Source organism: Hyaena hyaena, unplaced genomic scaffold, assembly GCF_003009895.1.
Source record: "Hyaena hyaena isolate Hyena2069 unplaced genomic scaffold, ASM300989v1 scaffold_108, whole genome shotgun sequence".
In the NCBI taxonomy this organism is placed as follows: Eukaryota; Metazoa; Chordata; class Mammalia; order Carnivora; family Hyaenidae; genus Hyaena; species Hyaena hyaena.
Window position 1 is genome coordinate 1072930 of NW_024080741.1, and position 26891 is coordinate 1099820.

At 37.0% G+C, this 26891-nt stretch overlaps 1 protein-coding gene across 7 annotated transcripts in view; it reads right to left on the reverse strand.

Annotated features, from left to right (window-relative positions):
- Positions 1–26891, reverse strand: part of ERC1 (ELKS/RAB6-interacting/CAST family member 1) — a 485892-nt gene that overhangs the window by 110724 nt on the left and 348277 nt on the right. For all 7 annotated transcript variants that reach the window (XM_039236306.1, XM_039236310.1, XM_039236309.1 and 4 more), the window contains one exon: positions 11983–12127. In XM_039236306.1, the coding sequence (XP_039092237.1) occupies positions 11983–12127 (145 nt within the window). The remainder of the gene's footprint in view (positions 1–11982; positions 12128–26891) is intronic.

A 26891-nucleotide genomic window follows, 5' to 3' on the forward strand; every position in this document is an offset into this window, starting at 1 on the left:
AAAGACAGTTATCATATGTTTTCACTCATATGTGGAACTTGAGAAACTTAACAGAAGGCCATGGGGGAAGGGAAGTGGAAAAAATAGTTTCAAACAGAGAGGGAAGCAAATCATAAGAGACTCTTAAATACAGAGAACAAACTGAGGGTTGCTGGGGGGTGGGAAGATGGGAGGGGGGGAAAGGGTGATGGGCCTTGAGGAGGGTAAGTTTTAGGATGAGCACTGGGTGTTGTATATAATCAATGAACTACGGGAATATATCCCCAAAACCAAGAGCACACTATACACATTGTATGTTAGCTAACTTGACAATAAATTATATTAAAAAAATAAAACGTACTGCTTTTATAGAAAAAGCACATGGCCCTAGTTAATCACAGTCTTTCTTATTGTCTTACACACTTCACTCATTTCTTTAACTTATGATATTTACCTGTCCCATTTAGCCACAGGGTTAGGTGCTATAAGGTATTTGAATAATACTTTGTAAATTGTAAACTGTGCATGTCAGATGGTATTATTACTTTTAAGATTGCATGCTTAGTTATCAATAGAGTTGGAGCTGGAGCTCAGGTCTCTTTGACACTCAGTTTGGTACTATTTCTACTGTACCACATAGCTTCATACAAATAAGAAAAACAGCAACAGTTATAGAATGGGAATTCCTATAGTTGAAGAAACAGCCACACCAATAAGAATAATTTGTCTTAGAATATATAACATTAACAATAACTGTAATGCAAGTGAAGAATTTTTCTTTTTTCCTCCCCTCTCATGTTTCAACTCATACCCAAAGGAGGATGAATGCGTGAATGAAAAAAGTCAAAGAATAATTTTGCTAACGGTAAAAAAAAAAAAGGATTTCAAGGCTAGGAAATTCCAAACTACAAAGATGAGTCTTGAAGTGAAGATTAAAGTAGAGATTAAGATGAGGAAATAGAAGGCAATTCCAGAGGTGAGGACAGTGAATGGAAAATGCTTTGCATCCAGTTCCTTTCAAATAAATCTGGATACCATCAGCAGGAAAAATCTAGCTGATCTTAATGTTTGTAGTGGTTTAGAGAAAGAAGTATGTATACTGAATACCTAGTACAAAAAAACCTAGAATTGAAGGGAGATAAGATAATTAAAAAGAGACAAACATTTTTATCTGACCAAATCAGAAAGGGCCATTGAATCATTAAATATTGTCTGAACTGCAATCTTCTAATTCCGGCAATGTCTGAATACTGTGTATTTTAACTAGACAGAAGGGTTTTACTTTCTCTGATCACAAAATAACAGTCACTATCAGGAGGTGATGTCATACAGGACAGCTGAAAGGTAGACATGTGTGTATGGCAAATACAGGAGAAAGCAGGCAGTCAAGTGCAACATCAAGGGGTTTTTCAGCAGTGCCTAACATATATGTCTTCTCAAAGAATGCCTGCCTGGTCAAGCACAAGATACCTGGTACTATCTATATACGTCTGGTGGACAAATGGATACATAAATGCTCTTCTGGGCTGGTAGCCAACCTTCAAGACAACCTCCAAAGATCCCTGTTTACAAGTAGTCACACCACTGTGTTGTTCCCACTCACACTGTAGACAGTTGGTTTATGTGACCAGTAGAATAAGGTTGAAGTGATGGTATGTCACTCCTGAGATTAGACTACAAAAGACATTGTGGCTTCCATCTTTGTTGCTCTCTTTCTCTCTCCTGGATCACATGCTCAGGGGAAGCCAGCCACCATGTACCTTCTAGAAAAGCTTTAAATGGTGTAGAGCCAAGAGTCACATAGGTGACTCTGGAAGTGAATCTTGTAGTTCCAGTCAAGCAGTCAGGTAGCTATAGACCTGGCCAATAGCCTGACTGCAAATTCATAAGGGATCCTGAGTCAGAACAAGCAGCTAAACTGCTCCCAGATTCCTAACACTAAGATACAATACGAGATAATAAATATTTGTGTGTGTGTTTTAAGATTTTATTTAAACCTACAACCGGAGATCAAGAGTCACATGCTCTACTGACTGAGCCAGCCAGGAACCACTAAGTGTTTGCTGTTTTAAGACACTAAATTTAAGGTACTTTTTTTTTTAAATGCAGTAACAGATAATAGATTTTGGTAACTGCCATGACAAAAACCTAAAATGTGGGAATGGCTTTGGAACTGGGCAGTAGGGAAGAAGCTGGAAGATCTGGAAAGATTTTGAGGAGAGTGTTAGTGAAAATGTAAGGTGCCTTGAATAGGCTATTAGTAGAGATACAGGTTTTGAGGAGGCTATCAATGGGGTCCTCAAGAGAAGTGAGCAACATGTTATGGGGATCCTTGTTAAGTACAAGCAGGAAGTTCAGCAACAACATTATCAGTTATAATGTGGAAAGTAAAATACTGCACTTAATGAACTGAGTGATTTAGTTAAGGAGACTTCCAACTAGAGGCCTGAAGGTGTATCCTTGTTCCTTCTTGCTTTTTATATAAGAGGAAAGAAAAGCACTAATGTATCCACCCCAAAGACAGCCTGGTCCTTTTATGTGTTTACTGGGAACTTAACAAATAATAAACTCACTGGCAACACACTTCCATGACAAATTTCATTCCTAAGGAAAAGTCTTTACATGAGTAAATGGTCTATTGAAATGTCTATTTTATTGGCTAGTTAAAAGGATTTTTCACAATTTTTTTCTCTTAGGAAAAGTAAATGATAAATTCAAAGTCATGGCTTTCACTAAACTGGGTTCATATTAGTAGATTATCAGTATGTCCTTACATTATTTTAGCTCTGTTCAGAAAAACCTATGCATACTATGGAGAACCAACAATAAATCTGACAAGAATCCAATTATTTATTATCATGCTCCAACTCAGTGGTTATGTTACTTCAGTAAGTGGATTGGGCCTGGGGCTAAGTATATGAAAACCAAATCTGAGTTGTTGTGTTTTTTTTCTTTCAAATGTACCTGACCCATAGTTTCATTTTTCAGAACAAAGTTGAGCCAGTCCTCCCCAAAACTTAGCAAATAAGAACCAAAATCACATTTTAACATACAAAACAACAGATTTACATTCTTACTCAAAACTATGAGATAGGTAGAGGAAGACACTTCAGACAAAATTATTTAAGCTTGGCTTACATAGAATCAACATTGAAAGAGCATTTTCTTTCATTGAAACTGTGATAAAGAAAAACAAAACAAAACATGTGCATCAAAGTTGAAGTTAGAACAAATGATATTTTTTTTTGTGCCCTAACCCTCAGTACCAAACAAAAGGAATTTACTGAACTTTCAAAAATGTATTCTCTTTTGCACCATGAATAAGCATGAGAAATTTAATCCAAAGGATAGTTTATTTGGAAAGTTCCAAATGCCTGGAGTGGTTATGATAAAAGGGCCTTTTCAGCTATAAATTCACAGTTAGCATATCATGCTACTATAACAGTAGCCTTCAATGTTTATGAGGAGGAAGAGATGATATATTTTTCTTTGTCATCTGCGCCAATGGTCAGCCTTGTAACACGTGAGAAAAGGGGTATACAGTCAAAATAAGAAAGGTGTTAACCTATACACACATTCTGTTTACTATTAACAAAGACAATAAAATAACCCAAATAAAGGAAGCAAAAGAGAACAAGTCTATGTTATAGAATAAGAGGTTTCTGAGACATGTGGATAGAACATTGAATACTGTCATTACCAGTAACCAGCATTCTAACAAGGATGAGGAAGGCTGAAGAATGTATAGATGTGAGTTTACGAATGCATGAAGGTATAATGCTAGATGCAGTAAGTGCCAATTCAAAGCATAGGTCAGTCTCCTGGGCTTAATTAGTGGCTGTCAAAGTCCTTAGCACTATCCGATAAAGCAATAAATAAAAGTTTCATGCAAAGTATCACGTATGTTGTATATAGCTCCTTGCAAGAGACTAAAAATCTTATCTAGAGAGTAGGCAGAACTTTTAAAAAAACCAATTACTTAAAGTATAATTCACTTCAGATATTTTTCATACTGTACTCCTTGAAAATACTTGGAATGACACCTAAGCAACCCTTTTCCATTAATAACTTAGAGATTAGAGAAATAAAGTGGTCTTGTCAGGGTTAAACAAATAAATACACACAACACAACAGAAAAGTAAGAGAGTATATGGAAACACTTGACTGAAGAGTATAGGATCACCTTCAATACCAATTGGGATCACCTGGGTGTAACTGCAAGACAGAACTGGGACAACTGGGAAAGGATTGTGTGAACAAAAGGTGACGTTCAGACTGAAGAAGAGATCAAGAGATCAGGAGCAGGCTTTGGTCAGCTGAGCACCGGGCAGATGAACCTTGGCACAGTATCTGTCTGACAGTCAGCCCATTTTCCCGAGTGACAGGCATCTTTCTGTAGGTATATATACATATCACTCAGCTCTGTACGTATATACTACTGTTCTCCAGAAGATCTTGGTTCTAACTGATCTCCAAACTTTTGAACAGAAACAGGAGAAAAATAATATTCACTTTACTTGGGGGAAATGAAGCAACATAGCAACTTACCCAAGGTTTCTCTGTATCCACTAAACTATATCTATGCATTATTTATGATTCTTCAGGCCTATTCAGCTAGTGAACTTAGCTATCCTTAATCTATTTGCAATTCTTCTATTTGAGCATTTTGGAAACTGACAATTTGTTCAGAATATATAAAATAAGGACAAATTAATATTAGTTTAGAGTTCTTAAAATGAGACAGATTGAACAATCTGAAATTGTGGGACGAATCACCGATACATGTTTTTGCTCAATTTTCTTGTGTAGTATGAATGAAGAACCTCTTTTTTTTTTTTTTTTTTTTGCCATACTAGGTGACCTAAAAATTCTTATGTGACAAAATACCTAGAAATGCTAAAGTGGTTGAACATGCAATAAAGAGAAGTCTCCAAAAGCCATGTTTTTTTGCTTAACCTTCTATCACCAGCACCTAGAAGAGGGCTTGGTACATAGTAAGCACTAAATAATAATTGGTGAATGTTGCTAAATTAATTTAGGTGAGTGTCTAGAAGTATCTGTTAACAGGAAAGGGTGTGGGTCAAGGAAGAAGAGAGTCCTAGACAACACGGAAATTGCTAAGGTTGCCTTGAATTATAGCCACAGAGTTCCAATTAGGAACACTGATATGATGGAGGATGCTATCTGTGCTAAAGTACAGATCTATTCTTCTTATATAAGCCTTTGATACCTATAGCGGATTTATGCTGTTAGCTGATCAGTGGCCTTGATTTTACCTTCTGTGAAATGGAACAACATTATTATTTATTTTTTAAATGTTTATTTTTGAAAGAGACTGAGCATGAGTGGGGGAGGGGCAGAGAGAGAGGGAGACACAGAATTCCAAGCAGGCTCCAGGCTCTCAGGCGTCAGCATAGAGCCCAACATGGGGCTCAAACCTATGAGCTATGAGATCATGACCTGAACTGAAGTTAGACACTTATACAACTGAGTCACCCAGGTGCCCCTGGAACTACATTATTAATAACCTCTTTTCTTCACGGGAGATGTTGTTAGAAAATGATGACAATACTTTGCAAACACACCAAAGAGGAGCAAGATGAATGTTCCACATCACATATAGCCAAATGTGAGGGTGTAATAAAAGATGGAGGCCATTCTGACTTTATAAAAATCTTTTTAAAGCTCAACTGATTTTTGATGTCAGTACACCGCAGAGGAGATTTCCTGATAGCTGTCTGAATACATCATCAATGAGAATAGTTCAGGTCCTACAGGAGAATGGGAATATAGAAGGTATAAAGAGTCACAGGTTTAATGCTGACAATAATTTTCATAATAAATTATGAATATGAGAAATTAATATTTAGAAGAAAAGGTTAAAGCCTAAAACATTTTATGTGATATAACTCAAAAGCAGTGATTAAAAAAAAAGCAACCAATCAAAATTATGGGCTTCCCATTATGAGTGAACTGACTTAACTACTTTTCTTACTTAGACCTAATTTAGCATTATCCTATTACAGAAAGTAGAGCATTTATTTGTCTATGGAACTCAAGAGTTGAAAAGTTCACAGTGAATAACAACATCAAGTTTCCAAGGTAATCTGTGATTATGAAAAATTAATATTTTAGAGGTAGTTACTACAGATTATTTTTCTAATTTTTGTTTTCTTCAAAAAGAAACTCAACCTGAAAAGCAACTAAATTAATTTGATCTAAATCTCAAATGGATGGTCAGCTAAATATTCTTTAAGAACAATAGTTTTAAACCCATAGGACCCTGAAATGACTACTCTGACTGCCTGCTCTTAGAAGGAGATTGTAATTGCTCTTTATTTCATGTATGTCATGTTCACACGTGATAAAGGTTCAGGGATATCGGAGCTTATGTGGGTAGTTTTCTTAAGCCCATGTAAAGGTCAAACAGACTGGCCACACAGGCTACCTGCTGGATAGCTACAGGATTAGAATATCTCTTGACTACCTGTACACGGGTCAGAGATCCAAGACCAAACACTCCTTTATAATCACTCTGAAGCTGAAAAGTCTCCATATATTCAGGGAGGTCAAAGTCTCTGGGAGGCTGGCACCCAGCTGATGCTTTTAGGAGCTGTTTGCAGATGGTTCAAAGAAGGCAGGACGTGAAGGCGCACTGTTAGAACAGCAGCATGTTTAGTCCTGATAAGAGTACTGCCATCTCCAAAGAAAGAAAAGAAGCTAAATTATACCTCACTGTACTTTTGTAGCTTCAAGTTCATATCATTTCTCTTAGTAACTTGGAGAACAGAGTCAAATCACACCATTTCTTCTTTGTTTCAGGTTCTTCAGAGGAAGAGAGAGGAAGGACTGGAATATAAAAAATACCCTTTCCCATATCTCAGGGGAACTAACAAGTGTCATAAAAACTTAAAATAGCATTGTTTGTATTACTCTAATTCCAATACAACTTTTTAAATTACCAACTGTCTGGAATTTCCATGTAAGATGGTTAAGAGTAAGAAGAGATTCAGCTATGGTCCCTCCACTTAGTCCTTGTAGAAATTTACCCAAGAAATTTAATCTTTTGGGGTCTGAGGTGCTTCATCCACATAATGGAGATAATACCATACAGAAGTGTGGTGAGGATTAGATATGATGTATATAAATGAACTGTGCCCAGCATATTACAGTCGTAAATCAACTGTGCCCAGCATATTATAGTCATTTGATTAGTGGTAGCTATTTTTGTAGTTATCCGATTTTCACATATATCTAAGCAGTCGTATGAATGAGGGCTATAAGAGGCATGTGTGCAAGCAGAAAGTCACAGGACTAGAGAGTGAGAATACATGTTTGGGTGTGATAATGTTCCTAGCCCTGACAACTTCTGGCAGGTGGGCATTTAAACAATGCTTTTCGATGATGAAACTGTAAGACTTAAAAAAGACATATTAGAATTACTTTTGAAAGATGCTGTATTATAATTCTATCACTGAAAAAGTAGGTTAAAATAAAAAGGAAGGATAAAAAGTACCACTTATTCTCCTAACTGCTCTGAGAAATAGGTTCTTCCTCACACAAGTAGAGCACAATGTGCTGGCTATTTAACTCTAAATACAACAGTCATATTGAAAAGTACATAGTTATCAGAGAAGACTGAGGAGAGCCAGCTACTGAAGCTCTCCCTCCCTCAATGTGGCACGTATCACTCATAGATAGCACAGTTCTCACTGTGAAACAGGGATCTCTGAAAGGGAATAGCAGTGGAAATCTAAGTGCTTTGGGTCTGCTGTGTTACTTAATTTCACACCAGTCCTGTGAGGCAGGTAACATTACCCAAATTTTATAGATGAATCTCAGAGAAATAATGTCTCCTTGGTAAGAGACAGCTAGAGAGAGGTTCAATCTAGGTCTGATTAGCTTTCTGCCAGGTTGTTAACTAGGAAGAAAGACATTCATTTTCCACTAATATAATATTTGACACATAGTAGATACTCAAAGAATCTGAAATGAATGGGCAAATAAATCATGTAATGCAGGGATGATTTGCTGAGGCTGTCAGCAGGAAATGATGGTAAGACTACTTTCTACAGAATGGTTTTGCCAAATGTTTAGAACAACGAGTATTTTAAGCACTACACTGTGAGCTTCTTCTTTAAGGCAAGTACTGTCTTTATATCCCTCAGGCCTAGACAATGCTGGAATAAAAGAATATACTATTTGACATTTCATCCTAATGCAGAGGATTCCGAAATTATAGTTGTAAATGAGACTGCCTAGATTCAAACCACATCAGTTTAAGTTTGTAGCATTTACTCTTATAATGTTAGAGTTGACCTCTAAAAAAACAGAAACAAAACAAAACAAACTCAACCATGTAGCTTGTCTTGAAAGCCCAATCTCCCCACGGCACATCTGTACAGAGCACATAGGGGCAGAGCCAGACTCTGCACTAACAGCAAATACAATATGGAGGCTATAAAATTCTTGAGGTGAAAAGAAGAAAATAATGCTGAGAGAAAGGCCATCTTGTGACAGCTGCTGTGGCTAAACAGCTTGTGTTAATGCTTTCCAGGGTTCCATGTGAGTTTACATTAAATCCAGCGTGGGTGCCTGACAATCACAGCAGGGGCTTCTTCATGACTTATAATCCGAACACACTGGTTGGCACCCACCACAGCACATCTGGAGTTTGTTAGACAACCTTTAAGTTTTAGTTTTTTTGTTGGCTCTGGCCCCTTCCTCTGATGCAGCCTCTCCAAGCTCTGCTTTGCCATGAATGAGTCACGGAAATAAGTTACCCTGGGGTGGGTATGTAAATTGGGACCATCTTAGAGGGTGACCCCCAAATCTGTAAATCCCTTGTTGCCTCATCTCCTTCTGACAACAGGAACTGCACATGAATGCCAAGAGCCCATCAGGCAGTGGCAGTTCCATTTACTGGGAAGCCTGGTCAATGCTGACTGCTTCCTTGTTAGGAAATGGCCTTTAGATTGAGGCACATTCCAGCAACTCAAGGACTAGAAGCTTTAAATTAAAACAATATTGATGCCATATCCTCTTTCCAAAAGGCCTCTCCCCTGTCTAAAAGTTAGTATACACACTTAGAAAAATTAAAGAATCAAATATCTTTGGCAAGACCGGTTCCTTCTTGCTCATAGTATCCTAGACACTCTTTTAGACGGCAGGAATGTGAAACTTTACATGGAAAGGAGACAGGAAAACACTGTTAGGAAGGACTCCCAAAAACTACATTTATCTTTCTCCTTACATAGATCACAAAACTATGAATATTCAGGGCATATAGTTAGATGTAAAGACATAAGCCATTATGTTTAAAGATTGTAAGTTCAAGGATTAATTAATATCTGAACTTTCACCTACTGAAAACATATAGTCTTGAGAACCAAGTAATCAAAAGCTACTATGAATGAGATGCAGTACGCTAGTCTGCTAGACATTTTATTATATTTGGTATCTTATAATTTTTTAAAATGTTTTATTTATTTCTGAGAGAGAGAGAGAGACAGTGTGAGCAGGAGAGGGTCAGAGAGAGTGGGAGACACAGAATCTGAAGCAGGCTCCATGCTGAGCTGTTAGCACAGAGCCCAATGTGGGGCTCGAACCCACAAACCGTGAGATCATGACCTGAGCTGAAGTTGGACACTTAACCGACAAAGCCACCCAGGCGCCCTCCTTATATTTGGTATCTTAGAGTAGAGAGACCACTATTTAAACCTTATGTCCATATATTCAGGCCTAATTACTAGGAGAACTGATATTGCTACATGTACATATTCACAAACTAGTGAACGTCTTTCTTCAATAATACCCTCCTTTTTCACATATCTGCAGACCTCCCACTGAAGTATAACTGACAAATATAAATTGTATGTATTTAAGGTATACAACATGATGTTTTAATATATGTATAAATTGTGAAATCATTATTACAATAAAACTAATAAAAACTAATTGCCATTTCTATCACCTCCCAGTTACCTTTTTTTTTCTTTTAGGTTTATTTACTTTGAGAGAGAGAGAGAGAGAGAGCGAGTGAGCAAGCACAAGTGTGTGGGGAAGGGGCAGAGAGAGATGGAGAGAGAGAATCCCAAGCAGGCTCCATGTGGGGCTCCATCACACAAAGCATGAGATCATGACCTGAGCTGAAATCAAGAGTCAGATGCTTAACTGACTGAACCACTCTAACTATATTCCCCAGGATATATATTAGATCCCAAGAAAGTATTCATCTTGCATAAGTGAAACTTCATACCCCTCACCAACATCTCCACATTTCCCCTACCTTCTTAGGCCATTGCAACCACCATTCAACTCACATCAGCTTTGATAAGCCGAATTTCAGTTTTGAACTACTGGACAGATATCTTTAAAAATTTTTTTAATTAAAAAAACCTTTTTAATGTTTATTTATTTTTGAGAGAGTGTGTGTGTGAGCAGAGGAGGAGCAGAGAGAGAGGGAGACAGAATCTGAAGCAGGCACCAGGCTCTGAGCTGTCAGCACAGAGCTTGATATGGGGCTTGAACTCATGAACAATGAGAACATGACTTGAGCCAAAGTCAAACGCTCAACTAAGCCACCCCGGAGTCCCCATGTCTTTAAAATTAAACACATTCTTCCTGCTTGACTTAACAGGGATCCAAATACTGGCTGATGTCCTCTTCTTATGACAAATTATTTTAGGACACTGGAAAAGTGTCTTTTGCTTATAAATGAGCAATGAGTTGGGTTTTTCGGCTGGTCATCTATCTATCCTGCAGAAAAGAGACATCTTTTGGTATTTTCTCAGCAAAGTCAGCCACATAAACATAAAATTTATTTCTACACAGCTTTAATAATGATCTACAAACAGAAATATTTTTATTGTGAAAATACTGATTCTTGTTAATGTAAACATTAAATATTATGTAAAAAATGCTATCAATTGATGACTGATCAACTAGAGTAGAAAAGAAGTAATTCCTTCACTTGAAAAACTCTTTCCCAGTCCTATTACTTCAGGTAGAAGAGCAAATGAAGGCAGACACAATGCAGACAAAATGTGTCTGAGAATGAAGATACTAGAAGAAAGGGTTTGTGGACACTGCAAATAGTACAGGAATGGCCAGTGAAGAGCATTAAAGATAAAGCAGGGGACTTAGATTCAGCTTTCTCTTTATTTTCTAAGATTTTCCCCCCAGTTTTAAAATTGTGGTAAAATATATATAACATAAAATTTATCATTTCAGCCATTTTTAAGTGTATATTTCTGTCCACTAAGTACAGTTACATTGTTGTCCAAGCATCAACAAAGGGGAAGTGTTTAGCTTGTATTTCCATAGGTCTTACATAAATATTAAGCATTACATTTGGGGAGGGTTTAGGCTTGGAAAAGAAATTGGCAAAACTTTGCCCTTACCTTTGAAGCATACTTAGCTCTGAATAGATAGAAATTGTTTAAGTAAAAATATACCTTCTGTAGTGGGGCTTCGATTAGATGTAAGAAATGAGCCTTTTTCATTTTAAGTGAATACATCTAGCCAATGCACAAGCTAAAAAATGCTCTCAGGAATGCCTGGGTAGCTCAGTTGTTGAGCAACCAACTCTTGATCTGGGCTCAGGTCATGAGCTCACAGTGGTGAGACTGAAGCCCAGATAAGGTTCTGCGCTGGGTGTGGGGCCTCCATAAGATTTGCTTTCTCTTCCTCTGTTCCTCCCCAGCTTGAGCATGGGCACCTTCTCTTTCTCTCAAAAACAAAGAAAACACTCTCATTAGAGACTTGTGACATCTTCTAAACCAGTGCTCTTACCAAGAACATTCTCCAATTCCTAAATATAGCCAGAGATGTGTGAAGATTAAAGTCTCTGCTTATGAAAACTAACTAGATACAAAGATCAGATATCTAATATGAGACATGAGACCATAAAGTACAAATTGGCAAAGATAAAGGTAGAGAACGGTGTGAAAGCTGGTTCTACTGACCCTCCACAGTGGGGCCCTCTCTGGCATTTAGTTATACCTGCTGTTTGAGCTGCTGTACCAGACGATCCTTTTCCCGCTTCAGGGCAGCCACTTCCTCTTGGGTTTTTTTCTTAGAGGATGAAAGCTCCAAAAGAGCTATGTTGGCATCTTTTTCACTAATGGCAGCCAGAAGAGCTTCTTGCCTACAAAATAAGGAAAATTCCAGAACTTTCATTTATCCTGAAAACAATCCCTTGAAGTTACTATTATTATCATCCCCATTATGGGTGATGAACCCAAGACTCAAGAGAGCTTATATAGCTTGTCCGAGTTCACACCAAGTAATGGTACAGCCAGGAATTCCGCTCAGGTTTCTCTGACTCTAATGTCTTTATCACCTGTTATACCGACATCTTAATAAAGAGCTCCTATAGTTATAGTTAAATTCAAAAAGTAAACAAAACTAATGACTTTTTAAAACTAAGCATAATACTGTCACCCATGCATTTTACTCATTTAACTTATTCTTTTGATAAGCATTTGGTACCTTCCTGGCAAACTGAGGCATTACTGAAACTGAAAACATTTTTATTACAGAGTATATAACCATTTATAAACATTAGTAAATAGGATTTAGAGAATCAGCCATCTGTTCTTGGGGCATTCTAAACATCTATAATTCTCTTTCTCTCATCAATGCAAATAAGTTTCCAGTCATGGCTTTATTTGGCAATGATCTGTGCACTTTGAAACAATAACTTAAATCCTACAGATTCCTTGTGGTTTGGCTAACTACTTTTTGGTTCACATCCACAGGAAAAGAAGGTAGGATTTTAAAGAGGGGTGAACATGAGAAATTTACAAAATAATCAGAACAAAGTTGGTGAACAATTAGTGTCATAGTCAAAATTGCATTCCTCAATAGCTCATCTTTTATTTAAGTCATCTCTAAGAAGGCAGATTTGATTTACAGGAACTATTTAAATGGCCTGAGCTTTTGACCTGAGGAAATGCTGAATCTGAGAATGAACTGCCCAAGTTTAACCTTGCTTCTGTCTTTTGTTAAGATAATTATGCTTCAATAGCAGTCATCTGGAAGAGTTTTAGTTTAGCCACAAACTGGAAGACTATCTTTTGCATATTCTGACAAGGATTTTCTGTTTTCTGGATGGGTAGGTCTGGAGAACTCTGAACAAGCAGTACTAACAAATGGAGGATATAGATCAGCTTACATCATGGAAATGAAGATTTGTTTCACCAGTCTTTGCTGTTGGAAGGGAAGAAGATTCTCAGTGACCCCAGTCTAATTTTCCACTGTCCCCACACTCTATATAATTCTAAAAAATGGCGGATGGCTTATCTTGTGAAGTTCTAATCAACACCAAAGGGATAACAATAGCCTAAATATATCCACTGACCACTTGAAAAAAATGTTAAGTGGTGAAATGAGCTTAAAGGTGGAGGAGTTCAAGTTGGTCTCTCTATGCACAATTTCCTGCTGACTGCTGTCATCTGCTCCCTTTGGGGAAGCTCAAACACTGACAAACGCTGGAATGGGAAATGTGTTTTCTCAATAAGGGTGCTGCAGCATTTCTGTGCACCAATAGTCAGAATTACACATTTAGCAGTAGGCGAATAACAGAAGATGAATGAAAGATAAATGACTATGCAATTAGATCGAGTAATGAGCATCTTTGCAAAATGCAAGATACAAAGGTGATGGGGTCTGAGTTCCATTCTGTGCTCAAGGAAAGCTTCATAATGTGAAATAGTAAAAATCATTCTATGTTGGTGAGGCATCTTGACTGAATTCCAAATTCTTTTATAAATGATATGCTTGGCCAGCTAGTGCGGTACAGTTAATCTCTGGGGTAAAATGTCACATTCCCAAACTGCAATATGATATAACAGGTGACAATTCAGATTCTAAATTTTAAAATAAAGGATGTGGCACTAGAGTCTGAGCCACTACAATAATGCCTTTTTACTAAGATAAAATATTTTAAGTCTTTTTTTCTTTTTATATAAAATTCAAGTTGAAATTGTATTATGTCATTTGTTATTTTTTATTGAGCATTGATAATATACTACAAACTGCACAGAATAAAACTTTCTTTCCCATACCCATTGCTCACAACCACTAAAAATTCCCTAACAGTTTAACATACCACTGTCCCTTCCATTTTAAGTGTACTCTTTACTGATTTCTACATGTGCATGTGCCTAAAATGGACAATTGATAGTCAAGAGAATAAAATGTTTTTGTTATCTGTTGCACATATAAACATATAAACTTTGGGTAATGTCAGTATCTTTAATGGGTATGTTAGCTTTTAGGTTTTTCTTTTGTTTTTGGAAAGAAAGATAGTATTGGTTTCTTGTCTATAATTCCGGTAAATGTGAAATGGACAACTATAGGGGAGAACAACCTCATTAAAAATTTGGAAAAAAAATTCCAAAGATAGGCAAGAATATTAAAGGTAATAAATAGTATCAGCCACTAATTTTTGCAAATAGGAAAAACTGTTGTTCCTTCAATACATCTGATAGAAAAGACCGTATGGTATAGGTGAACTTCTGTGGCTAAGTTTTACAGACAGCATTTGAAAGTGTTAAAACAAAAAAATTTTAGGCAATACTCTGCTTTTCAGAGGGAACAGAATACAGTGCAAAAAAAAGCAAATTACAAAAAGAATCTTATTTCAGCAGCCACTTAACTCTTAAATATAACTGATTCTTTGAAAAGAAAGGGTAACTTCTGGTAAAGGTGATTTGCATTCATGGAAGAAAAAACTGAAAGATACAGAAAACTACAAAGAAAATAAAAATGATCAGAAATAGCTCCTTTTTAATCAGAGTCTACTTGAGATGTGGAAGTCACCTATTCAAATTCAAATATGAGTATTTTAAAGAAAATGAACCTTGATGGGGATTAATAACTGGCTTTAAGAGCCTTACTAACTAACTCAAGTCTATCTACAGAAGAGGAAGACTTGCTCCTGAAGCACATTCTGACTTCATTTCCCATGAGCCCCGAGGGAGTAATACAAGCACATATAATATGAAAGGTAATATATGTATGCCACAAGCCCAGAGCAAAATAAGAACTGCAATGCTCTTCCTGCTAAATTACTCTCCTTGTTCTGTTAATGTCTTTCCCTCAGTTAAAAAAAGAAAGAAAGAAAGAAAATGTATACACAGAACCTTTCAAAGTGATTAGTGACCCCCTACTGCTTGACTAACATGCCATATTACTTGCATAATGAGTGGGTAGTAGCAGAAACCCAACTTTAAGTCATTAAAGAGGTCTTTTCACTCCATCCCTGGTGCTTTAAAGTGCATAACAGTTGAACCTGCCCTTTGACCTGAAAATTCTAATAGAATCAAGATGTCTCTAAAAGTACTCTTCTGTGTCATTTGAGCTTCAAGAAATAGTAAGACCACCTCCTTCGTCCCCTTCTCCCTTCTGAGAAATTTTGGAAACAGGAGGCAAATACTCAAGGCAAATGGAGCTCAAAATCTTTTTGAATATGCCTGAATCCTTGAGAACTACAAAACATTAGACAGCGATCACTAGTAAATAAGAAATATAATCAGTGTTGGAATGATGGTGGTTAACAATTTAAGAGTGAGTCCCAAATATGTGTTTTTAGTAGAAATGCCAGACAGAAAAGGAGTGTGGATGAAGGGATGCCACCTAGGTTTATTTTTCCCTCTTCCTCCAACTGGGTTTTTCAAATTGAATGATTACACAATCAAGTTTTATAAACTCCTGAAAACACTGAGAGATGAGATGAAAGCAAGAATAAGTCAGTTGCTTTGGATGTATTAGTGTCATGGACATGTAAGCATCGTTTAAGATAAATCTGAAATCTAGATTCTCTTATTGATGCCTCCTTGATTCTAACGCCTCCTTTACTTGTTATTTAACCATTTAAATATCCAGAGTGAGTAGTAAATTACTTGGATATCTCTTCTACTCTTCCATCAATGAGATGGAAGAAAAAAATCCTTTTGATTATTTTTTCCAATTTCACTTACAGAGGTCTCAGAGTATGGCACACAAACTACCTTAATTAGGCTCAAGTGAAAACCAGTCTCAGGTGAGGCTACTTTGGCAAGTCTGACTGAAATGCCTTTGGTCAATGTCTTATTATCTGTTGTTGGTACTCAGAAATGTCTTTAATGTAGAAAGTCAACACTAAAGAAAATTTTCCAACTACCATAACAAATTTCTCTTTCAATGTTAATTATATCACCATATTCCTAGATCCACAGGCTGACAACATCTAAATAATTTGAGTTCGTTCCTCTCCATAACCAATATTCACATTTCACTGATTCTTCCTTTCTAGTAGTTTTTAATGACATGATGGCTTTGTATCCACAGGTTCACTATCATAGTTACTATCCTTTTATCATGGGTCAGTATCATTCCTGAACCCATTCTGATTTCCCTGTCCTTGTATAATGTCCAAGTTTCCCGATTCACTTTCATCTGGTTTCTTACCACATCAAGTGTTTGGGCTTACTATTTAACCAGCTACAATTTTCAACCCTTTTCTTCTTCACCGTCCTTCAAGGACCCTATATTACTGAGTTACTACTTGTTTTCAGTCAGGTTTATGCTATGTTTTCTACCTGAAGTGCCTGTAGCTTTCCTTTAAAATCTGATTCCTCACCTGACTGCTAACTTTTCTCTATTCAGCATTTCCTTTCAGCACGTTCATAGTTTAAATGATATTAACAAGTATGTGTTCTATAAATATCCATCAACTCTTCTATATGTGCAGGGTCTGCTTCCACAACAATGATTATGGCTTATACCTTTTTTTTTTTTTTTATGATACTTTTCACGTGAGAGTATATTTCTATATAGCAATTTTATACATTTTTAAATATTTTTAAAGTATTTTTTAATTTTTTTTACAAATAGTTTATTGTCAAGTTGGTTTCCATATAACACCCAGTGCTCATCCCCACAAGTGCCCTCCAACATGCCCAACTCCCCCCGGCTTATACCTTTATAAATTTTTCTTTTAATGTTTCTATGGATTTGTTGATCTTTCAATTTATTAGCTAACTTAAAATATTTAACTTTTTATTTTTAATTGTGGTAAAATACACAGAACATAAAGTTTACCATTTTAACCATTTTTAAGTGTACATTAGGTAGTGTTAAGTACATTCACACTGTTGTGCAACCAATCTCCAGAACTCTTTATCTCGTAAAACTCACACTGTACCTATTAAACAATTCCCCATTCTCCCAATCCCACTCAGCCCCTGGCATTAACGAGTTGATTTCTGTCTCCATGAATTTGACCTCTCCAGGAATTTCACATAAAGGGAATCCCACAGTATTTATCTTATTGTGTTCGGCTCATGTCACTTAATATGTTAAGTGTCAAGGCTGATCCATGGGTAGCATGTGTCAGAATTTCCTTCTTTTTTGAGGCTGAGTAATATTCTACTGTATGTATACACCACACTGTTTATCCATTCATCAGCTGATGGACTTCTGGCTACTGTAAATAATACCCCTATCTTTAATTTTTAAAATAAAATAGTTTCTCCTTCTACAGTCTTAATTCATGGCTTTTAACACCAGGAGCTTCCAAGTATAATTAATTTTCTCTATAATATGTGCCTAAAACATGTACAAATTTTTCTTTTATTTGGTATAAGTTACTCTCTATACTCTGTTATTATTTTCCAGTCTTCCTTTTGCCTAAAAGCCTTTGTTTTGAAATAGCTGGAATACAAGCTTCATAAAGGCAAGATCTTCATCATGTCTTGTTCACTAATATACATCAAGTGCCAAGAATAGTTGCTGGCATGGAGTAGGTACTTCACAAATGTATTTTGAACTAATACATCTTCCAACTCTGACTCCGTTTCTATTCAATGTGGTGGTTTGTCTTCCCAATTGTTCCAATGTATTCCCTTATTTTGAAGCTGTTTCACTGTATCTTTAAAGAATTTTATTTCTTTTGGGGGGGGGGGTCCCAGTAGCATGGAAGGCAAGTGAGCAGATAGTGAAAAATTTGAAAACATGAAAGAAACCAAGACTGGAAAGAGACACTAACTTTGGCTAATTTACATTCCATTTAAAGGGAAATTTGTTTTACTCTAAGTAGATGACAACTAGAGTTGTAGGCACAATTCTGGATAACATAATTTAAAACACAGTGTCGAAGCAGAGGGTATCCAAAGGAAGGTGACAGGATAGGGTAATAAAAGGGCATCTTAATCCAAAAAGATTTATCCATATAACATGATAATGGGCCAAATAGCAAGAACAGGAATAGCATAAGACATTTAATCTCTATTCCTCTAGAGGGCACAAATGGCACTTAAGGGAGGAAAGTCACAAAGAGATTTCTGTTTATATAAAATGAATATCTAATGTGTTAACTCTTGTTAATAAGTATAACTGGGAGGCCTAAAAATTAGTAGAGCTTCCCATGATTGGGTGTTTAAAGAGCTTATCAGAGATACTGTAGAAATGGTTTTGTTTTTGAGTGGTATGTCTATCCTCTTTAACTGTGAGATTTCGATATAACTAATGAGATGAGACAATAAATGGTGAAGTGCCAATAAATCATATGGGCAGTGGGTGCTCAGGTAACACAGTAGACAAAGAAATCACCTTAGGCTGAAGACCGGGGAATTGAGAGGGACCTTATTTTGACAGAGATAATGAAAAAGCCAGAAAAAGTGGCAAGTTTAAGACACAGGCATATGTGAGGACACACGGCATAACTGGATTAGAGGGTTTCTATGGGGAAAGGAAACAATGAGAGAAGCTGAAAAGGTGGCTTTGAATCAGAGTAGAGATGGTCTGGAATAGCAGGAAGGAATAAACATAGATTATGAAATCCTTGAGGGTTCAGACCGAAACTTGACAAACGGGTTACTCAAAATGCTGAATAAAGACTAACTTGATTTTGATATTATGGAAGCATCAAAAGTACCAGAAAAGTAAAGTAGAGATTTAGAATGATTGATTTAGAGGCAAAGAGGGGAGACTGAAATGGATGATATTCAAAGCAGAAAGGTCAGGATGTTACTGCTGGAGATGTATTATGAATAGAATTCTCCTATTACAAAAATTATTCTTCAGGAACAAAGAATAAAATGATCATGTCTAAATTTTGGATTCAAGAATCACATGTGGGACTATGGTAAACTGATATATTATTCAATGGATCTGAATTATAAAATAAATATCACATTTATATTTTAACGCTGGAAAGTAACTTTCAAATGTCGCCAAACAGAGACTATCTTAGGTCATTTGATCCAGCAGAGCACGCTGGGGTCCTGCCCTGTGTAACCTTCTTGCAGTATAGTAGTCAGGCTTTTACCCAGAACAATGTGGAATCTTTTCAATCTTCTCTTGCTCTATGTTTGCCTCCTGAAATAAGGGAAGAAAATTGATTTATATTAAGGAATACACTGGCATAAGAATGGGTAGAGAAGTTATCCTAATATGGACTGCCTTAGTTTTCAGAAGTCCTTGAAAAGAATCAAAGTTAAAAGAAATTGCTGGTAGTTATAGCTTAGTAAGTAAGGTTGATTAAACAAAATTTTGCATGGAAAATCTGTATTCAGTTATTCAGAAAATCTGTACTCACTTTTAATCTGAAATATGAGTGTTTTGATATCTCCACACACTACAGATTATGACAAGTTTGGAAAACTTAGTTCTACTGTGATATTGACACTTCTGTTATGAAGCTTTGCCTGCTTCTCAGACTGGAAAAAAACTTTGTCTCTACATTTGTTTGAAAAACAAAAGCTTGTATCTTTTCCATTTGTGAAAAAAAATTTAAGTTAATTGTAATCTAATTCACAAAGAGACAGAAAGCAAATCAAGGCTGCCAGAGGTTGGAGCTGGGGACTGCAGAATTACTAGATAGGGAAGCAAGAGAACTTTCTGGAAATGTATTATAGCTTGACTATGGTGGCTGTTACATAGTATATACATTTGTCAAAACTCACCATACTGTACCTTTTTTTTTTTAGAAAGTTTTTTTTAATGTTTTTTTTAAAAGTGTTTTTTATTTATTTCTGAGAGAGAAAGAGACAGCATGAGCAGGGGAGGGTCAGAGAGAGAGGGAGACACAGAATCTGAAACAGGCTCCAGGCTCTGAGCTAGCTGTCAGCACAGAGCCTGACACGGGGCTCGAACTCATGAACCGCAAGATCATGACCTGAGCCAAAGTTGNTGCCTGCTCTCGCCCCAGAATTCTCTCACGTTCCTTGAATCCATTCTGGGAAGAGCTCCCCGAGCTCTCAGCAGGAGCTCGCAGGCTAGGATCTCGCCAGTGTGAATGTCCAGGAGTGAAAGCTTGGCGCCAACGTCTGAATCTCTGAGTATCGAAACTTTGAGCTTTTCTTTTTTTTTTTGTTTTGAATGTTTATTTATTTTTGTTTTTTTTAAATGTTTTTTATTTATTTCTGAGAGACAGCGTGAGCAGGGGAGGGTCAGAGAGAGAGGGAGACACAGAATCTGAAACAGGCTCCAGGCTCTGAGCTAGCTGTCAGCACAGAGCCTGACACGGGGCTCGAACTCATGAACCGCAAGATCATGACCTGAGCCAAAGTTGGACGCTTAACTGACTGAGCCACCCAGGCGCCCCCACCATACTGTTCCCTTAACATGTATACATTTTATTGTATCAGTATTGTAACTCAATAAAGTTATTTTTAGTCATTATGATTTTCTGAATGAGGAATGTTACACAGCAAACATGACAACAATAAGCACAATGTATTTTTTCATTATGGTAAAATATACATATCAAATTTACCTTAATCCTTTTTTAGCGTGTGATCTGTGGCACTGTATATTCACAAAGTCGTGCAACCATTAAAATAATGATCCTTCTCCAGAATTTGTTTTTTCCAACTGACATTCTGTACCCATTAAACACTAACTCCCCATTCCCTCCTCCTCCAGCCCAGGGCAACCACCACTCTCCTTTCTTCTCTATCCTAGTTACTTGATAAGTAGGACCAGACAGTATTTGTCCTCTGGTATTTGGTTTATTTCATTTAGCATAATGTCTTCAAATACAATGTTATTTTTATTCCCTCCAATTTAAGTGACCTTTAAGATAAAATATACACTGTTACGTATTTTCCCCAAATCTTTCAAACTGCTTTTCTTTACTAATGTTTTCAAAACAAGGAAATCAGATCTCTAAGAATCTTTTATTCAGTCATTGTTGGACTAGGAAGTGGTGGTGGCAACAGCCAAAATCAGATGGAGTGAACAGATGGGGAAGGTCTGGTGGAAGCACTGACGGGACTCAGTGAATGAGACTGGCCTTCTGCTCTCCCGTAGTAAGTCTAGTTTAAAAGTATAATATAGAAACATGGCTTCAGTACTACATCTACAGTCTGGACATAACTTAGAATTTCTGTGAACAAACTGTTTTCTATCAATGTGAAATGTCATTTACAAAACAAAAATGTCATTTACAGTAATACTGAAAATCTGTTCCAAGAAATAGAAGGTGCTATTTATAGAAGTTCTAATATTTGATTAAACTTGAAATAAATATTCAATTATACAAAGGCTTCTCTGGAGCTATATAAGACAACAACACCTGAAAAAGTACTAGCAACAGAATAAAGCAATCTGATAAAAGGTCTAATAAAGAACCTCATGCAAAAATAGAATGGCTTTCTTTTAAGAAGCATCGGAATCCAGCTCCTCTTCCATGAATATTTTAAATAAAATGCAGCTTCCCTGACTGTAAATAAGGTCTCAATAAACTCTGGACATTCTTTCTACTCTTTCTCCCTATGTTTCATAATGAAGAGTCAGCTATTTGTTTCATCCTTAATGGGGGCTGATTAGCTGACAAGAAGTAAAAGGCTTTCAAAAACTACACCTTCAACTAAATAAATAACCACAGTTGTAAAAATGATGCATTTGTGGCCCAATGTTCCAGAGTTTTGCTTTCCTGGGGACAGTTTTATAAAACCAATTTCATGAAAAGTCTATAAATAGTAAAACAGACCATATACCTGGAATCTAAAACTCAGAAGAGAAATTAAGAGATCAGAATTAGTCTCAAAATACATTTTTTAAAAATGTTTATTTATATTTGAGAGAGAGACACACACAGAGTGTGAGTGGAAGAGGAGTAGAGAGAGACGGAGACAAAGAATCCGAAGAGGGCTCCAGGCTCTGAGTTGTCAACACAAAGCCTGATGCAGAGACTGAACTCATAAACCATGAGATCATGACCTGAGCCAAAGTTAGCACTTAACCGACTGAGCCACCCAGGCACCCCACTCAGAATACATTCTTTAAAAAAAATGCTAGAAAAAAAATGGATTACTTTGTAAAGATAATATCCATTCATTTAATGTGTCATTTTACTTTTAATTAGAATACAATCCACTAAAAATGTATAGAATTCACACTCATTTGTAAAATAATGGTACACAGTACCTATCTTTAAAAGAAATCTAGAGCTATAAATTAGTCAACTACCAAACTGTATATAAAATGCATCTATATATTCTCCATATTAAAGGATTCTAATGAATGATGATATCAAAATATGGAGAAATCAAAACTCCCTTCAAGTTTATGCAGTTGGTTGAGCATCCAACTCTTGATTTTGGCTCAGGTCATGATCCCAGTGTCATGGGATCAAGCCCCACATCAGGCTCTGTGCTGAACGTGGAGCCTGCTTAAGAATTCTCTCTGCTCCTCTCCCCTGCTCAAGCTCCCTCTCTTAAAAAAAAAAAAAAGTGTACTTACCACAATAAAGTTAATATGAACTGCAACTTATAATGTTACAGCAGAAAGGAAAACAATATCATTTAGGTAAGGGCCTTAGACTTTGTTCTCTATATAGTCATAGTTCATTAGAGTAAGTTGTCTCTATCTCTGGTTCTGTATAGAAGTGATTCCTGATTCTACCTAATGCCCAGCTATTTCCAGAGAGAATGCATATAAATAAAAACATATGTTTTATTTGATCTAAAATGACTATTGTTTAGCCCTCCTCATGCTACAATTACTGACGCTCATCTTTAAAAGGAAAAAAAGCCTCCACTGACCCCACTTTTCCCTAAACTTCTATGACTTCTCTTTTTCCCCCTTGTTCAAAATTTTAAAAACTCTTAATAGAGTTCTAATTAGAATTTTGGATTCCTTATTTCAAGATGGCAGAGCAAAAACCTCTCAGCTCCCTTCTTTAGAAAAATCTCTCTTAAATATCAGGATAACAAAAAACAGAAACAAATCTTATCCTTGAAAATATAAAAGTTATGTTATGGCAAAGTATAATATAAAGAGAAAATGGATAAGCAAAAGTGTCTACTGAGGGAAACAACTATGAGAGGGAAGTAGATTTATCTGCAGAACTCAAGAGTTCAAGAATGATTAGGTCAATAGCTATGGAAAGTTGTATAACTTTAAAAATGTTTCAGACTTACATTACAAATAATGGTTCTACAACATAAAATAAATTATTAAAAATGGAAGTCTGTGCTCTATTGCTGACCTACTACATCTAAACTTCAGAGGACAGGCATCTATAACTTTTAAGCAGTGCAGGCAATTTTGAGACCCACTACTTTACAGAAAGATGAACTCATTTAAAAGACCAACAGTAAGGTATTATAGGTATCCCTGAGTCCTCATATCCTTGCCAAGGTTGAATTTTTATTTAGGATTTGCATTTACTGTTCCTGATTCAGTAAATACATAAAAATATCTTCTAATTCTATAGTGAAAATAACCAGTTATTTTAAACTCTTAAATTCTGGTGACACTGCAGACATTAATAATATTGACCATCACTGGACTCAGAAATATCACACGAAGATGACTTCTGCCAGGTAGTTCTACCCAACAGATTGTTTAAAAAAGGTTTAGTCAAACATCTCATAATGCATTCATAGGCAAATTTCCTCCTTTATGGCAAGAGCCATCACAAGACAGACAGGTGAACTTAGAATCTTCTGCTTTCTAAATCTCTGCCTTTAAAAAATAGCTGGCAGTCAAGGGAGTTTTTGTTGGGGATTATTCAAATCCTAACAAAATCCCTGGTGAATTATGTTCTTAAACCCACGGATTTCTGTTGGAAGTATTGGGGGGGGGGGTCGAGAACAGCTTGGCATTAATCTCAAGAAATGAAGCTAAATGGTGGGTTCACAGTAACATCTGGGGATGATGTATACAAAAAGATTCATAGTGGCCTTTTCTTTCATTTTGTCTTCACTATTTCATAGTAGTATGTCTGTTCTGCCTCAAGTTTAATGGTTAATATGAACAGAAAATTTCAGAATACGAACCTCTTTATAAAGATGTAGTTCCTTCAAAATAAGGCACACCTACTATTGTTTTACTCACACTTTCAGCCTAAACCATTTATTCTGTCTTCTTAAGGATGTCTCTGATTCCAAAGGAAAATAAACCCTTACATTGTTTCTCAGAATTCAAACTCCAAAATACCTCCATTTATTTAGATGTCTGTTTTAAGAATTATTGAATGCTTTAAGCAATTAATCCCTGCACTTTGTCACTGTCCCGCTGTTTAGTTAACCTTTTCCAGTCATAGATGGATAACATGTCCATACCAGCTGTCCACACTGTGCTACCGTGGAAGCTTGCCTTTTTTTTTTTTTTTTTTTTTTAGCTTCCATTGCATTCCAAATCAGTTTGCTATGACATTTGCTAGAAGAATGTGAGTGGTATCAGGGCACTCATTTCTCTACCTTGCAAAATAATCAAGAGCTAAGTGTGTCTTGATTTCAGAAAATATCCAGCATTATATATAACATGTAATGTTTGAATTGGTAGCGTACTGTATGAAAAAAAGTGGGTACTCTTCCAATGGTTAAATACCCACAAGATTCCTCTGAATATATATAAAATTCCTCTGAAATATATAAAATCTTCAGGCATATAGATGAATACTGTGAGATGTGCTGAGAGGGAACCAGAGACACTAGGGTTGCTGAGATTTTGAAGGTGACCAAAAGAATTTGCTGGCCAAAATAGGTGAAAACAAATTCAGTTATTTATTATCTTCCTCTATTAATTATTGCACAATTCTATCATCCATCTGCTATTAAATTGTTAGCAAAAATTATAAGACCAACTCCTCTCCTACACAGCTTTGCAGTGAAACATCTGGTGGAGAAATTCTATAGGAATCAGCAAGGAGTTATGCTTGCATTTGGCAGATGAATTATTTTTGTTGTCAGCTTGGATGATCCCACCTTCTCTGTATCTCTTCTTAGGTTCTAGCTACTTGTAAAATGCCAAACAGCGGGAGGCAAGATGGCGGAGAAGTAGGGAGCTCCATACATTTTGCTCGTTCCCATCTCTCAGGCAGAGAAGGCCTGAAGCCATAGGACACTGAACCATGGGAGTTTGGGAGGAAAAGAGAGTGTCCACTGAGAGGATAACCTCACAGGTGCGTGAGTGTGGACTGGGGAAGATAAGGACGGGCCGGGACCCGGAGACACAGAGGGAGGGGAGGGAACCCCCTTTGGGGGGAGTCACGGAGAGTTGAGGGGAAGAGAAAGAGCGGCTAAAGCTGCTCATAGATCTGTCCCTGGAGAAGAGAAAAACCTTGGCTCCAGACAGAGAGTGATCCTATTTCTAGCTGTGATGCTGACTTTGGGCTGGGTGCCCTGGTGTCCCAGGCGGCACTGGGAGAACTACTCCGCTGCTCTCCTGGCTTGATCCCTGGCTGGGAAGTGGCCAGGCCTGCGGGATTATATTTCGGTGGTATCAATAAAGCCTGCAGACTAAGATCTGGAAATGAGGCAGGGCTTGGGACAAAGAACACGGCCCACCTTGGCTACACTTGTCCGTGGCACAGGGGGATTGGCCCCAAAAGAGTGATTTGCAATGCTTGGTTCAGGAAAGGACTGGGGTGCCGCCAGTTTTCTCCCCACACCCACCAAGGCAGGACCTCAGGGAGCGGTCAGCGGGACCACAGTGAAGGCTAAGACCTGCCTACACCAATTCACACCCATCCCTGCTGGGATGAATTGCTGTGATTAATTCTAGATCAATTCCTTCTATTCAGATATACTTTCCCTTGTCTCATTCATATCCCACCCCCCGCCGCTGGCCGGGGCACTCTGGTTATTGTTTTCCTGAAACAGTTTCATTTACTCCATTCTCTAGATGTATATGCTACATCTCTACTGCTACCTTTCTATCTCTCCCTCTCTCTGGAGTAATCAGACTATATAATTTCTCTGAGTAACATTATCTTCATTTCTTTCTCCTTGCCTCCTACCATATTCTCCTCTTTCTCTCTCTGAATTAAGCCTCTTAGTCTCTCTGCCTTGTCATTGTCCAATTTAACTTTCTCCCCGCCCCTATTTCTTCTCTCTTAGTATATGCTCTTTCATCAGCACTGTATACACCCTGCTCTTTATCTGTAGCTGGGAATTCTGGTTTTATGCTTTTAGACTGTCCTTTGTCTTTTGAATTTTTTTCTTTCTTTTTTTTTCTTTTTCTTTTTTGCTTTCAGTTTGCTTGTTTGTTGGATTTGTCTGTGTGTTTGTGTGCCTTTGTTCCTTGTGTGTTTGTCTGTCTCTTTTCCTTTCCAGGGCTACCTCAAGAAGCAAGCCAAAGTACACATGGAGAGTCCCAAATACCACTACGAGTAGAGAAATAAAATAACCAAAGTCTCAACAAGAGGGACCAAGAGACACCATTAAAAGAACACTTCCTGAATGGACAGGCCCTGGACAGTCAATGAGCCTTCTTTCATACAGCAGTACTTGCAGGTGCAGAGCACATAATAAGCTTTTAAAACTAACAAGAGACAGAAAGCTAGCCGAAATGACGAAATGGATGGACTCTCCTCTAAAGAAATTCCAGGAAGAAATGACAGCTAAAGAGCTGCTCAAAACAGATATAAGCAACATAACTGAACAAGAATTTAGAACACTAGTCATAAAATT